Raw genomic sequence first — 16,502 nt, forward strand, 5'->3', positions numbered from 1 at the left:
AAGAAAAATTTTTTTTAAATGGGCCGGCGGCTGTCGGGCCGAAAACCGGACGCTCAATTTTGCCAGCGTCCGGTTTCCGAGCCCATGGCTGTCAGCGGGCTCGAGAACCGACGCCGGCAAAATTGAGCATCGACTGTCAAACCCGCTGACAGCCACCGCTCCGGGTCAAAAGGAGGCGCTAGGGACGCGCTAGTGTCCCTAGCGCCTCCTTTTGCCCGTTTCTACTGCCCACCTAATTTAAATACAGAATCGCGTGCACAGGCTAGTGGCCTGTGCGCGTGCCGGGAGAGCGGGCGTTCGTCCGCTCTCCTGCGGACTTTACTGAATCGGCCCGTAAGTTAGCCAGATAACAGCTGGGGCAGGAGAGTCAAACTGAAACCCCAAAGACAATATATTCCCCTCCTGTGAGAAGAACTTGTGTTTACTTTAGAATCATTTAAATGCTGGTTAATTTTGTGTTTTTTGCTTGATTCTCCTCTTTTATGGGATTCAGTACACAGAAAGGGGATTACATAATAAAGAGATAATAATAAAAAAAAAAAAACCTGGGCGGGAAAGGTAAATAATTAGAGGGTTGTCTGACAATGTCAGCAGGATATATAAAAGCCTCTGTGCTTCTGGGAAAGTTAAACAGAATATTCCAGGAGATATTGCCCTACTGCGTGATCTATAGTAGCAGCTTATCTTTCACAGGCAACATGAGCGGCTGCCCTTTCATGGGGGGAAAATATCAGTAAGTAATACAATTTATTCTTTATTGAAACTTTACCGGAGATATACACACACACACACATATTTACTAGATATATATTAAAAAACAAAGAAAAACAATTGTAAAAGAAATGTCACTTTTTATTTCCTTTTCTTTAAGAGAGGCTAAGTACTACAAACTTTTGTAGCTTGAATTAGTTTGCTGTAAAACTGCACTACCTGTAAAGTATTTATTTCTATCTGCAGAAAGAAACAGCAAAGGGTCAGTAATGTGAGAGTTGAAATTGCATTATATATTTTTTTCTTTGCCTGCAAAGCAGTTCAGTAATTCCCTGCTTCTCCTTTCTCCTCTTTGTTTTCTCTAGATTTACAGTTAATAAGCTATCTCTAGAGGAGAATGGAGAAGACAGGGCCCAGGAGGGGGAGAACAAAGCCAGTAGAGGGGGACTTATCTATGGAGATTACCTGCACGTAAGTGATTACAAACTTCCCTGTCAGGCAAAGGGTAAACCATAATTCTCCTTGCTTTTAAATCTCAATCCTGAAGAGCGTCCATGTGCGCGTGCCGGGAAGCGCGCGCACCTTTTAAAAACTACCCCTTAGGGAATAGGCCGAAGGACCTGTCTCTAACAGCTCCCAGTGAAGTTTTCTCCTGGCAAATTTAGGACAAACATTTAAAAGCGCAATGAATACTTCTGAAGACTCTTGGATATATTTGGGGGGTATTTTTCTTTTTACACTTCTTTAATTCTGAAATAACAATATTCAAAGTGCTTAAAAAATTAGTTTCATTTTAAACATTTGCAAAACATTGGAGGCTTTTAAAAGTAATATGTTTCATATTTTCACTAAAACAACTCAACATTACCTTCAAAGCAAAATGCCAGCCAAGTAGCCTATTATATGGTCACCAATCTGTCCCTGCCCCTTTCACATAAGTGGCTTACCAATTAAACCTCCTTTGTAGGCACAGCCTGCCTGGCACCGCACCATTGTGCCCTGGAGTTCTGTTGACTGGCCTGATGAACTAACTTAAAATCATAGAAACTAGTGCCAGGCTGCTAAAATGCCAGAGATTCCCCACGCAAGAGCAGCAATGTAAGTGGTCTGAAGACCTGCTGCTCCGGTAGTTCCTGATGAAGAGAGAGAGGGGTTTTATTTAATTTATTTATTCATTCATTATTTTATTTATTTTCTACTTCCACCAGTGGGCTTTTTTTTTTTTCTCTGCCCAAACTCTTTCTCTCTCTGCTCGGATCAGTAGCTTTTCACTCCCGATGCTGTTCAGTTGCTTTCCGATACTTTTTCTCACAGAACTCCCACTGTGCCAGCTCCTCAGATTGCCATTGCTTCTCTGCCAAAGCAGGAAACCCGACCCTGCTGGGGGTTTTGGCAGAATGCCTGCTTCAGGGGGTTACACTGTGATACTGCCTTAAGACACTAAACAGATCAAACGTGGATGTCAAAAAATGTTTCCCTCCTGGGTTTCACTGTGTGGACCACGTTGCAGCCTTTCTGCCTCTGGCTCCTGCCACTGATGCAATGTGGATGAAACCCTGTATTTTTTTAAATGACTTGCTCAAGACTCTTCTGTAACTATTGTATTACATTATTCTTGATTTCCTTACCAATTTAAAAGTGTGCTTTCTTATACAAAGGGAGGGTTATTTTCAAACATCCCACATCACATGCCTCAAATGCACAAACAATTTTATACCAATTTTCATAGCGGACTTACATGCATAAGTCCAGTTTGAACGTTATCCCTCCAAATCTATCCCATACAAGTTAAATGCTGGTTAATTTTGTGTTTTTTGGTTGAGTCTCCTCTTTTATGGCACACACAAAATATTCCTGAAGTGTAGACTTTTACAAAGTATTAGGATAACTTTCAAACAATTGCACACGGTGGCATATATGCGTGTATATAGCCGCACGTAGATTAACATTAGCATTTTATAACCCAAAGAAAACCAGATATGCGCACATCATAAAATACATGTTATCTCTACCCCGCATTATACGCTTGTATGTATGCTTATGTACAAATATATTCATGGCCCAATTTTAAAAGGCCCGGGCATGTAAATTTCGGGGGTTGCGTGCGTTGCCGGGCCTTGCACGTGCTGTGCGCATTTCACAATGGGTCTGGCCACGCGCGTAACCCCCATTAAGAGCAAAAATGGCAGGCCCTGCAAAAGGGGCGGGCTGGGAGGGTATTATCCGGGCGGGGAGCAGACCGGGACAGCGCCATTAGCCGCTGTCCCAGGGAAGCGCAAACCAGAAGCCAGCCAGCGTGCAGAGTCTACTGCTGCTCCGAAGGAGCGGTAAGGTAAAAATGAAATGAAATCTGTCAGGTAGGGAGTAGGGGTCGAAGAGGAGAGGGGGACAGGTAGAAAGGTTAGAAAGGGGCATAGGGAAGTTCCCTCCCAGTACACTCCTTAATTGGATCGGATTGGGAGGGAACTGAGGAAGCCCTACTTGCATCGCCTCGCATTGCTTTGTAAAATTCCTCTCCCTGCGCGTGCAAGTTGCAGGCTGCCCGCACATCGGATTTTGTAACGTGTGCGCCGGCGCATGCATGTTATAAAATTGGCGTATCTGTGTCCTTGCACCTGGAACCGCGTGCACATGGACTTGCGCGCAGGTCTTAAAATCGAAGCAAGTATAGTGTATTGAATGCATGTACTTTCCTACCTTTTTAAAAATTATGTGCACATACATTTAAAGTACAAAAATAAAATAGGACTTATGCGCGTAAATCCCGAGCCACAGAATCCTGATTTTTTAACATAAGTTTGAAAATTTGTGTTCACTGAAATTGGCAAATATCTTTATCACGAAAGTTCTTAATTTGATTGTGGTGGTAGTGGACTGGTTTGAGAGGGAAGAGGGGGAAATAAGACATGAAAATGGTTGGCCATGCTTAGGAGCCCTGCCTGTCACAAAGGGGTCAGTTCATCTCTGCTTAGGACTTAGAAAAATTATTATTAAAAATGCATTTGCTGCAGAGGACAAATACAAATATTTATATCGTGAGCTAAAAAAATAAGCTGCCAAGGGACCCCTGCAACTTGGAAACTCCCTAGTGCTGTCACTGCATAATATAAAATAATAGGATTCATTTGCTGAGCCCAGATATTGCCATAGCAAGGACCTGTGCTGTCACCGCTGTCTTGCTACCAGACTGCTAGCCTTCCTCCAGCTGATCTACCTAAACTAGTACTGACTGTTCCCGGTGAGTCCTCCTGCCGGGCTCCACTAAGTATCCATATGTTTTCCTGTATCACTGGGGCTGATGCAATATTGTGCGCCGAGCCTAGCACACAGGTAAACGAGTGTTTGGACGTGTGTTTTGGACATGCACCCATAACCCCTGATGCAACTAGGGGAGTCATACGTAGCTAATAGCGCTCATCACATGCAAATTCCATGTAGATGGGGCTATTAGCTACTACCCCATGTTGCAAAAAAATCCCCCTCGCCCAAGGCGCACTTTTCAACCTGTCAAATTTTACGCCTGCCCGGAGCAGGCGTAAAATCTTCCTGTACGCCGAGATGATATGCTCAATACATAGGCGACCATGTAGTAGCTGATATGTTCAGAAAGACCGGGATTTTTGTATTGGAGCCGTTAGCTGTTAATCACCCCTGAAGAAGGAAATCTTCTCCGAAACCATTGTAATGTCAGATGGAAGATCATCTTTAAAGTACAGAGAGATTTGACATTTTCGCTCCATTATACTGCTTTCTCACTCCTGGGCTATTCAAGAAAGGTACAGTTTCAGAGCTTTGAAAATTCATTTGCAACACATGAAAGAAAAATGCTAAAAAATTATTTGGATTTATGTAGCACTAAGAACTTTTCTTTGCACATTATTGAACTCAAATATTTATATGGTGACCCATTTAACCACTATGTGACCGATGATTATAATTTCATTAGCAGCAAAGTTGGATTTATGAACGCAAATCCTTTTATGGACCCCGTGTGCTGTAAGAAGGTTACAATTCGTTATTTTAGTGGGTTCATCTTTCTTGACTTCTATACTTCGAGTGAAAGTGAGATGGTTGTTTATTATTGAGTATTTGCGGGTAAGCATACATACAAGCATATGTTGCGGATAAAGAGACATGAATTTTATAATATGCTTGTATGTGATAGACGCAGGTTATAAAACACTATGGTTAATCTACACGCGACCATATATGCATGCATATGCCACCATGCACAATTGCTTGAAAGCTATCCTCCCTGTTTATTGTAAAAAAAATCTGCATTATTTCCTCAAAGTATTGAACACAATGACCAGATGTCATATCCTACCTGAATAATTTTCATTATTAGAAATGATCCTGTGAAGGAATTTAATTTGCCAATGGAAAGATAGATTTTAACCCACGAGATAGATTTTAACCCAGGAGATACCAAATATCTAACAAGGGGGTTGTTATGGCGATCACATTAAGAAATGATATAGAGAAGGGAGAAAAAAAAGAGACTTTAAAGTTTTGTCTGCTATGTGGTGTGTTAGAAGAAATGCTCATAAAAATAATTTTGATGTCTTGTGTCAGAGTTTCTAGAGATTGGAAGTCCCAAAGTCACGGCTGTCAGTGCTGCAGTTGTTACAAAACTCAGCTGCCTGGTGGGCTTTGAAGACCTCATATCATGAGCATGTTACTCCAGTGCTCTTCCGCCTTCATTGGCTATCAGTAGAGCAAAGATTTAAACAAAAGGTCTTAACCATAGTTTATAAATCTTTACAAGGTAATGCTCCTGGCTTTTTGTCTAATCATTTCAAGGTTTGTGTTCTGCTGGCAGCCATTATCTTGAAGTGCCATCGGTAAGAGATACTTATCTACATGAAACAAGGCGTGGTTCAATATCTATTGCTGGGGCCATCCTTTGGAATAATTTAACAGAAGAGATCCAACTTTTTGAACAGTTATACACTATTTTGGATGGCATTAAAAACTGTATTGTTTGAGGAGGCATTTCAGCAGATATGGATTTAGTTTGCTTGCCAATGAAGTACTGATTTTAAATTGTGTTTGTCTATGTGTTGTCTTGTGCTCTATATTGACATTATATGTTTTATTGTAATCCGCTTAGCATGACAAAGTTATGATGGGCAGAATATAAGTATTTTAAATAAATAAAATAGATAAATACATAATAATGACTTCCTAAAATCTTTGGCAAAGTATGATGACAAATAGAGGCAAGGGATATGGGGCATCAATTTATCCAAATTCTTTTCTGATCTTCCTTCTTTTAAAGCTTGACAAAATACTATCTGCTCAAGTACTTCAGAGTGAAGTAAAGGGAAACAAGATCCATGATGAACACTTATTTATTGTCACACATCAAGGTAAGCTACAGCCGTGCCTGGAATGTACTCTCTACAGTATAATAATTTGATGCTAAAAATAACTCTTCAAACTAAGGGGGTCATTTATCAAAATGCGGTAAGGTGTTTTCGCATACGTTAAGGGCTTATCGCATGCGAAAAAGCCCCGTTTTCGCATGCGATAGGCCTTTTAGACATGCGAAAACGTGTTTATCGTATGGTGCGATGCAAATGCCAAAACAGGGAGGAGTCGGGGCGGAGAGAGGATGCAAATGCAAAACCTGGGTGGAGAGTGGGCTGGGTTAGCCTGCCTGCGAAGTGGTATCGCACAGCCATAACGCCAAGTAGTCAGGACCATGTGATGCATTCTGTAAGGCTGAGTTCAGACAATTGAGAGAGAGAGAGAGAGAGAGAGAGAGGGGTTTAGGGGCCACTGTCACATTCTACATGAGACCATGTAGAATGTGAGGGTGGCCCCTAACCCCCTACACCCTTATCTAATCCCCACCTCGAGTTACTAGGTGGGCCTATCCTAGGGATATAAATACTTATGCATGGGACATGCTATCATGGCCAGGCTTGCTCTCTCTCTCTCTCTCTCTCTCTCTCTCTCTCTCTCTCTCTCTCTCTCTCTCTCTCTCTCGTTGAATGCAGGCAAAACATCAGGTTGGTTTGGCACTTATCACAGAATATGAAGTGGTATCGCAATGTGCAGTAACTTAGCTGTTCGCACAGGTAAGTTTCACAAAATGCGATAAACACCACATTAGCATAAACCACACCCCTTTTGCTAACACATGCGGTATTTACCGCATTTTGATAAATGAACCCCTAAAATCACTTTCATTGTTAGAGTGCATATAGAATCTAGTGCAGGGCTTCCTAAATTGGGGGTCGGGACTCCAAACGGGGGTCACAAAACCTTCAGCTGGGGTCATAAGTGCCTCAACTGGCTGCAGTATTAATAGTATAAGACAGCGTGGGACCTGTGAGCAAGAATGTGTTCACAGGCCCTGCAGCGGCCCCATGAGTTTATATGTTAAGAGGAAGCCTGCATAAGGAGGGTTTAGGGCCACTGCAGGGACTGTGAGTTTGCACTGGCTCACAAGCCCCATGCTGACAGTTATTGCTAAAGCTGCTGCTGCTGCTTGCAGATTACCGTCATACTTGGGACCAGCCACGAGGGGAGGGGAGGTCTGTGTGTGCATGGGCCAGTGGAGATTGCCACAGTTCCTCTATCCTTGCCCACCACTGAACTTACCCCAGGGAAAAATGTTGCTCTTGTCATCAGCATTCCCTCTCTTCCCACCAGTTGTCATTCACCTTTGGTCTGGGGCCCAAAAAAAAAAAAAAATTGATGCTGATCCTGGCAAAGGGATGCTTAGAGGAGGGTTTGTTTGAAGGAAGGGATCAGGTGCAGGAGGAAGGGGTTGAGGGTTTGATTGATTGGAGAGGAACTGGCTGTGGAGGATGAAAAGTAGGAATGACAGAAGATCAACTGGGGGATGTAAGAAAGTTGCTGGGGGTGAGAAGTGATCAGCTGGGGGAATGTGAAAGAAGGGTTGGAGGGGAAGAAATGAGGCTGGAGGATGTAAGAGGATGGGGACGTGAGTAAGGCAAGAATGGAGGATGGGGGGAGAGGGAGGGGATGTCAGAGGATCAATTGACTGTTATAAGAAGGGCTTGGGCTGAGAGAGGATCAACTGGGGGGATGTGAAAAGGACTGGAAGGGGTCAGAGAGAGGGGATGGGCTGGATAGGAGCATCTGGGAGATGTAAGAGTGGATCAGCTGGAGAAGAAGTTGGGAGGGAATCCACTGGAGGGGAGGACATTAAAAGAGGAGGTTCTTTGTAGGGGCTGGTGGTTGAGAGAGAAGATCAACTGGAGTGTGGGAAGGGTGAAAATGGAGTGTTTGTTGGAGGGAGCCTGCATGCCTACTAATTTGTTTTGGTTGTCTGGGGTCATGTGGATTTCAAGTGCTAAAATGGGGTTACGCTGACTTAACATTTTGGAAAGCCCTGATCTAGTGAGTGTTCACAATCATAAAACCTCCCCAGCAGACATTCAACCAATTTTCTATAATGTTCTTAAGAGTAATTTTTTTAATTAGCATAAATTGACAAGCATTTGAATAAACTATGACTAAACATGGTCTGGGGGCCTACAAAAAGTCCCTGGTTTGATGCTTAAGTCAGGTGTTCTGCTCCCCAGGTTAGCAGGGGAAGCTACAAAGGCCGCATTCAGAGCCCCCGGAGCAGGGGAAGGAGTTTTGGTCACTGCTTAAGGAGGACACCTAGTGGCCAGATTTAAGTCCCGTGATTGCAGGATTCTGGAAGAAGCCCTAGTGCATGGCCTCCAGCCCAGGACCATGGCCGCAATGACCAAACTAGGTATACTGGGGAGCGGGGAAGGCATATAAAATAGGGAGGGAAAAAAAATCCCTGAGTAGTTGTGAATGTAAGCCCATGGCACCAGATCCCAGCCCTGAGCTGAAAGTCAAAAGGTGCAGGAGAAAACTGTTGCATCAAAAAAAATATATTGAATTTAGATTTGTGATGCTTTAAATAGTTTCTTCAAAAGCCTTATAAAATCTAAGGATCTGGCAAAATGGACTCTAGCGCTGGAAAGCTCGTTTCAAATAACTGGGTTGTGGGTAAGCTGTCACCAGCATTTTTTGTCATTTTTGCTGTTGCAGGCTAACACTGCAAGTCCTCTAGAAGTTTTCAAAAACCTTGCAGAATCTGTACTGCATTAAATTAATATTTAAAATATTTTGAGGATCTGGATGAAATTTCCTATGGTGGTATATATCTCTGCACACAGAGAGAATCTATGCACTTGAACACGATGACTGTCAATTCAATGTCGTTTACTAGTTTCTTGTAGGCATTTTGCCACCTTGCACAGTTCAAAGGATTCAGTGTTAACATACTAAGATGCCTACATTTTCAAATTTTTATCATGCAGCTGGATTTAATACATTATTTTAAAAGGGCTTATTCTCATTCTATGTTGATGGCAATATTTTCAATGAATAAGGCCTTTCATGCACAAATTACTGCACCTTGTGCTTCAGTAGGTCTGGTGGTGGACAAGTTATCTGGCTAAAGTTAGCTGGATGACTAGTCCTGTATATTTAGCAGGATAAACGTTTTGCAGAAAATATTTGTTTAAAGTTATCCAGCTACATATAGACAGATAGCTTTAACCGTAATCGGCCATTGGTAAAATATGGCCAGTTAGGCCTAATGTTATCTGGTCTTGTGTAGCCGGATAAACTAGGTACTTACCCGGATATGATCGAAGATATCCTGGTAAGTAGCACACATTAAAAAAAAAGAAGTTACGGGCCTCCCAGGTCGATGCCTACCCCTCTCCCCACCCAGCTACTGCTGTTCCAGAAAGCTGCCCTCAACTTTAAAAACGTTTCCTACAAAAGAAAATCATCACTGGCCCAGTCCTCCCCCCTCACTAAAAAAACTTTAAATCGCCCCTCCTCCCCCCACATACAACCCCCCACCCTGTCAGACAGCCTGCCACCCACCCGTTGCCTTCAAAAGAGGCCTCCTTGTCCATACTGGAATTGCTGAGCTAAGCGATCCCGGCTGCTTCCTGCATTACTTAGGTAATAACGCTGAAAGCATACTTTTACACTACAAAGTGTGGTTCCAGCGTTTTTACCTAAGTATTGCTATGGGCCCCCCCATGCCCATAGCAGCAATCCTGCTATGGGCATGGGGGGCCTCTTTTGAAGACAACGGGTAGGTGGCAGAATGACTGCTGGGGGAGGGGGAGGGATGAGAGGGGTGGCTGGATGTTTGTGGTGGGGGGAAGATGGGACGATTTAAAGATTTTTTTTTAGCGGGGAGGAAGGGAGAAGGCCTAGAGGCCCGGGTCAGTGGTGATTTTCTTTTGTAGGTTTAAAACGTGTCTTAAGGTTGAGTGCAGCTTTCTGGGACAGCAGTGCTAGGGGATGAGGAGTAGAGACATGTGGTGGAGGGTAAGCATCGGACCAGGACTTGTTTTTTGTTTTAAGGTGTGCTACTTACCTGGATATCTTTGAAGATATCCGGGTAAGTACCTAGTTATATGGCCAGATGAGGCTAGATAAATTTAGGCCTGCTCAGAAGCAGGCCAATAGTTATCCAGTTAACCTAGCCAGATATACACGATACTCAACTAAGTTAGCTGCATAACTTAACTCCTTCCCAAAACACTTCTGGAATGCCCCCTTTCTTTTATCTGGCTATAATAAGTGGCTGAAATTGCCAAATTATTCATTTAGACGGATAACTTTTCAGTTATCAGTCTACATGGCTTTTGATTATGGACCTCTGGAGGCAAAAATGCCTGACGATTAAGATATTGAGTGAGATCTTTGGTGCAATGCATTAAAAGTCTCAGACTGAAACTGGAAGGCAAGCTAGTGCTCAGACACATTGGGGTCACTATGCAAAATATTTACCTGGCTAAAATCAGGTCTTAGCTGGGTAATGCTACCTGTTTAAAAATTTGGCCCATTTAACCACAAGCATTTAGCCAGGTACAAAAGGGGCCAAGTCAGAGGCATTCCTGGGATGGGCTTTGAAAGTTAGCCAGTTAACATGATATCTCTACTGTGCAAACCGTAACCTGCTTAAATTTTGCACAGGAAGATTTAGTTGAATATTCTGCTGCACAACTAGTAGATTAAGCGTGGCTGAATATTGGTGTACAGATAACAGGGTTTATTTAGCGGTTATCGTACCCACTCAGCAGGCTTTTGAATATTGATCCCATTGAAAACAATGGGATTGCTCGATTGTAGATGAAGACACTGTAGTTAAAACCATACCTTGTATGGACAGAGAAATATTTCAGAGATATATGTTGCCAGTAATAATACTTACCTTGTAGCAACTGAGCATGTTATTATTCATGCTTTCTTAATACTATACGCTGCTTTCTTGTTTCCTCAGAAGCAGTCCTATTAACCAGAAAGTTAATAATTTCCTCATACTTACTAGGGGTGTACAGGCAAACATTTTTCATTTCATTTTTTTTTGTTTTCATTTTGTTTCATGTTGTTTTTTTGTTTGTATTTTAGTGTATGCTATTTGGAAATAATACACGCCAGTTGGCCTAGCGGGCAATGACAGCCAGTCCCACCCCCTGCCAATTAACCCTGCTCCCAAAAGATTTTCAAAAGGCTGCCCGGGATTGCACCTCATTTCCCTCCCAACCCCTCTAGCTTACCCAATACCCCAGGGTCCAAAGGGGCAGAAGCAATCCCAGTAGCTCATGCCACTCTGATTCCATGCTCTATCATGTCACTGGCTGACCCTAAGCTGGTGCTATTTTGGCACCATTGGCACTCTTGTTTTCTTTGGTCTCTGGGGTATTTGAGAAAGCTAGAGAGTGGGCTGAGAGATGGGGGCAATTCTGAGGGGGACACGTTTCTGAAAATGCGAAGTCCCTTATTGCATGCTATTTGGAAATAGTGCACACTAACATGAATCAAACAGAAACAGAACATTTTTTTCTTTTTGTGTCATTGTTTTTTTAGGAACCACACTAAATGACATAAGAAATACTATTGGTATTTCTTAAGTAATTTGGAATTAATGCAGATCTCTTCTTACTATAACGTTTATCTAATATCACATAGGATGAACCAATCAGGTTTCACTGTGTGTGTGATGTAATTTGTGACTGTTCTAAATATGGCTGCTTCCAGGGATTCAAAGGAATTTCAAGACAGCAGTTATAAAAATCTAAAAAATGTTGATTTATAGTGATAATTTTTAATTCTCACAGTATGAGTATTACTACTTTTGACATGTGCATTTCAAATATTGTATAGTGTACAATAAGCACAGCTTTCTTTTAACACTGTGTGATAGGTGTGTCTGAATGTCCTCCAAATCTTCCCATGCTGTCTTCTTGGACAGGGTACATACACCCACCAGACTTAATCATTTGAGGTCGATATGATAGAGGTCTACAAAATCATGAAAGGACTTGAACAGGTTAATGTAAATCAGTTATTTACTCTCTCAGATAATAGAAGGACTAGGGGGCACTCCATGAAGTTAGCAAGTAGCTCATTTAAAACAAATCAAAGAAAATTCTTTTTCACTCAGTGCATAGTTAAGCTCTTAAATTCATTGCCAGAGGATGTGATTACAGAAGTTAGTGCAACTGGGTTTAAAAAGGTTTGGATACGTTTCTAGAGGAAAAATCCATAACCTTCTATTAATTAATAAGCAATAGTAGCTTGAGATGTATTTAATGTTTGGGTACTTGCCAGGTACTTGTGACTTGGATTGGCCACTGTAGGAAACAGGATACTGGGCTTGATGGATCCTTGGTCTGACCCAGTATGGCATATTTTATATATTCTTATATTTGAAGCTACTGTATACCATACTCACATACCTGTCCTGATACACTTCCCCCAAAGGGAGGGGACTTGTTCTCTTCCAGAACTTCCAAGATTTCTCATATCTTTGGCCTCTCCACTTCTGCTACTCACATTTCCTACAGACATTTTCCTGCTTTTTTCCCCCTGGCTTGTTTCTTTCAAAAGATCAGGGAGGGGCTGCTGCCTTGATTAGAGTTCTGACTCTCCTTCTTCCAGAAGTCTGCCTTAGGAAAACCCTTTCCTCTGTTTCTTTCTTTTTTTTTCCTGAAACCTCATTTGCAAATGCTTATTTATTTATTTATTTATTTATTTATTTATTTATTTAGAATTTTTATATACCGAATTTCCTATTAGGAAACAAATCAATCCGGTTTACAGGTAACAGCAAAAATGCCTCGGGACGGGAAACAGTGCCCTTGGCTTTACAAGAAACATATTAAACAAGGCTTTACATATTAAACAAGGCTTTACAAGAAACATATTAAACAAGGCTTTACATGTAACATAATGAAACAGTACCTATTCGAAGAATCAACAAAAGGCTTTGCATGTAACATAATGAAACAGTGACTATTCGAAGAATCAACAAAAGGTAGCTTCTCTGGGATAACTACTGGGTTGACTACTTAAATGATGTCACAATACAATAAACATGTATAGAAGACTAAAAAGTGGAGGCAGATTGTGTAATGTAGTCTTTTGGGTGGTGAAGTCCGGAAACACATAGGGGTAGATTTTCAGACGAGCGCGAATAGCCTACTTTTGTTTGCGCCTGGAGCGCAAACAAAAGTACGCTGGATTTTAGTAGATACGCGCGTAGTCGCGCGTATCGGCTAAAATCCTGGATCGGCGCGCGCAAGGCTATCGATTTCGTATAGCCTGCGCGCGCCGAGCCGCGCAGCCTACCCCCGTTCCCTCCTAGGCCGCTCCGAAATCGGAGCGGCCTAGAAGGGAACTTTCCTTTGCCCTCCCCTCACCTTCCCCTCCCTTCCCCTACCTAACCCACCCGCCCGGCCCTGTCTAAACCCCCATCCTACCTTTGTCGGGGGATTTACGCCTCCCGGAGGGAGGCGTAAATCCCCACGCGCGAGCGGGACTCCTGCGCGCCGGGCCGCGACCTGGGGGCGGGTACGGAGGGCGCGGCCACGCCCCCGGGCCGTAGCCACGCCCCCGTACCCGCCCCCAAAACGCTGCCGACACGCCCCCGAAACGCCGCGACGACCGGGCCTGCCCCCCGACACGCCCCCGACACGCCCCCCTCCGAGAACCCCGGGACTTACGCGAGTCCCAGGGCTCTGCGCGCGCCGGGAGGCCTATGTAAAATAGGCTTCCCGGCGCGCAGGGCCCTGCTCGCGTAAATCCGCCCGTTTTGGGCGGATTTACGCGAGCAGGGCTCTGAAAATCCACCCCATAATAATAATATAATAACATTGTATAATATACAAGTGATCCAGTTATCATAGGGTGACCTAAGTCATAGCGTAACATAGAGCATAAACAATGGTGAGATGAAGTGACATAAGGTATGAAGTAACATAAGGCATAAACATTAATGTCTTAGGATGATATAAGTCATAGAGTAAAATGAGGCCGTCATAACTTAATGTAAGGGGGGGTAAGTGGATAAGGGTCGAAGATTGGAGGTGGAGGAGAGAAGACAGCGAGGGATTAGTTCCTTATGTGTCTGTGAAAGCTTGACTAAAGAGCCAGGTTTTTAGTTTTTTTTGAAAACAGGATGGCTTGGTTCTAGTCTTAAGTCTGGGGGGAGAGTGTTCCAATGGTGAGGTCCAGCAGTAGATAGAGCTCGTTTCCTTCGTGAAGTTTTTGCGGTTGGGGCATACAGTGTACCCTTGTATGCGCTTCTGATGGGTCGAGAGGAGGTATGAGGTCGAAGTTGCATCTTTAAATTGATGGGCGAGATGTTGTGAATTGATTTATGAATGATGGTTAGTATTTTGAAAAGGATCCTGTATTTGATGGGAAGCCAGTGTAGGTTACGGAGTATGGGTGTTATGTGTTCCCTTTTGTTAGAGTTAGTGAGAATTCTGGCGGCGGCATTCTGGACCATCTGTAGGGGTTTGATAGAGTTGAGAGGAAGACCGAGTAAGAGAGAGTTGCAATAACCAATCTTTGTAAGAACAATTGCTTGAAGTACAAGGCGGAAGTCGTTGAAGTGAAGGAGGGGTTTAAGTTTTTTTAGGACTTGCAATTTGTAAAAGCAGTCCTTAGTCGTGGTGTTTATAAATTTTTTTAAGTTTAGTTTATTGTCCAGCCAGGCTCCTAAATTCCTGACGACAGGTGAGAAGTTGATATTAGGACATGTGGTCAGGGAGAGATTAGCTGGGTTTGAAGGAGATTCATGGGTGATAATGAGCATTTCTGTTTTGTTAGCGTTCAGAACAAGGTTGAGACTAGAGAGTAATTGTTTGATGGGTTGAATGCATTCCTTCCAGATAGTGATGGTTTTTTGTAAGGACTCTGTGATTGGGATGAGGATCTGTATGTCGTCCGCATAGAGGAAATATGTGAGATTCAGGTTTGAGAGAAGTTGACAAAGAGGGAGGAGGTAGATGTTGAACAGAGTGGGTGATAGAGAAGAGCCTTGAGGGACTCCCTGGTCTGACAGTACCGGGTGGGATTCTGTGTTATTTATCCTTACTTTGTAAAACCTGTCGCTCAGGAAAGATTTAAACCAGCTTAGTGCAGACCCTTTGATGCCTATATTTTCTAATTGATCGATGAGTATGGTGTGATTTACCGTGTCGAAGGCTGCAGATAAATCAAGAAGGACCAGAAGGTAGGCTTGTAGCTTTTTCAGGTTCCCTGGTTGGGGGAGCCGGTCTTTGCGGGGCACCGGGGGATAGAGATGTTTCACTAGCCAGAGTAATATTCTCCTGCTCCTGGCTCATATTACTAGCGGCCCCTCCCGGTGTTCTCTCTGAGGGAATTTGGAAACAGTCAGGAATGGTGGATTGGTATAACTTCACAGGGGTTGAAGTCATAGAAAGTTCTCTTATTTTTGCCTTCCTCTTAGAATGAGGCATGGCAAAAGGTCCAAAAATGAACAATTATAGTTATTTGACTCTTCCCCAATTAAACACTAGTCTGCTTCCAAATCAAACAAGGAGGAAAAAACACTTTTACTTAACTTGCCGCCGTTCTCTAAGACCGCATCCAAACATCCAAGATTGCTTCCTTTGCCGTCCAATGCCGTCCAATCCGGACGAAGCCGGACTAAGCCGAGCGCGCGACTTCACCGCGCGCGGCTTAACCGTCGCACCGGGGTAGACAGATTTTAAAGTCTACCCGGCTCCTCCTTCTTCTCGGACGTCACCGACGACAGCAATCCGGAACCGGCAAAGTATGGCGTTTCGGGCCCCTCAAGCAGGCTGGACCCAGAAGGAATGCGGCAACGTCCGCCGGGGTAGACAGATTTTAAAGTCTACCCGGCTCCTCCTTCTTCTCGGACGTCACCGACGACAGCAATCCGGAACCGGCAAAGTATGGCGTTTCGGGCCCCTCAAGCAGGCTGGACCCAGAAGGAATGCGGCAACGTCCGCCGGGGTAGACAGATTTTAAAGTCTACCCGGCTCCTCCTTCTTCTCGGACGTCACCGACGACAGCAATCCGGAACCGGCAAAGTATGGCGTTTCGGGCCCCTCAAGCAGGCTGGACCCAGAAGGAATGCGGCAACGTCCGCCGGGGTAGACAGATTTTAAAGTCTACCCGGCTCCTCCTTCTTCTCGGACATCACCGACGACAGCAATCCGGAACCGGCAAAGTATGGCGTTTCGGGCCCCTCAAGCAGGCTGGACCCAGAAGGAATGCGGCAACGTCCGCCGGGGTAGACAGATTTTAAAGTCTACCCGGCTCCTCCTTCTTCTCGGACGTCACCGACGACAGCAATCCGGAACCGGCAAAGTATGGCGTTTCGGGCCCCTCAAGCAGGCTGGACCCAGAAGGAATGCGGCAACGTCCCCCGGGGTAGACAGATTTTAAAGTCTACCCGGCTCCTCCTTCTTCTTGGACGTCACCGA

General features: G+C 43.9%; 1 protein-coding gene across 1 annotated transcript in view; it reads left to right on the forward strand.

Annotated features, from left to right (window-relative positions):
- The first annotated feature begins 646 nt into the window (after positions 1–646).
- The window catches only part of TDO2 (tryptophan 2,3-dioxygenase), a 65,805-nt gene continuing 49,949 nt past the window's right edge, over positions 647–16,502 (forward strand). The window contains exons 1-3 of the mRNA XM_029614431.1: positions 647–733; positions 1,077–1,182; positions 5,993–6,083. Of these exons, the coding sequence (XP_029470291.1) occupies positions 699–733; positions 1,077–1,182; positions 5,993–6,083 (232 nt within the window). The 5' untranslated portion in view covers positions 647–698. The remainder of the gene's footprint in view (positions 734–1,076; positions 1,183–5,992; positions 6,084–16,502) is intronic.

Source organism: Rhinatrema bivittatum, chromosome 1, assembly GCF_901001135.1.
Source record: "Rhinatrema bivittatum chromosome 1, aRhiBiv1.1, whole genome shotgun sequence".
Lineage (NCBI taxonomy): Eukaryota > Metazoa > Chordata > Amphibia > Gymnophiona > Rhinatrematidae > Rhinatrema > Rhinatrema bivittatum.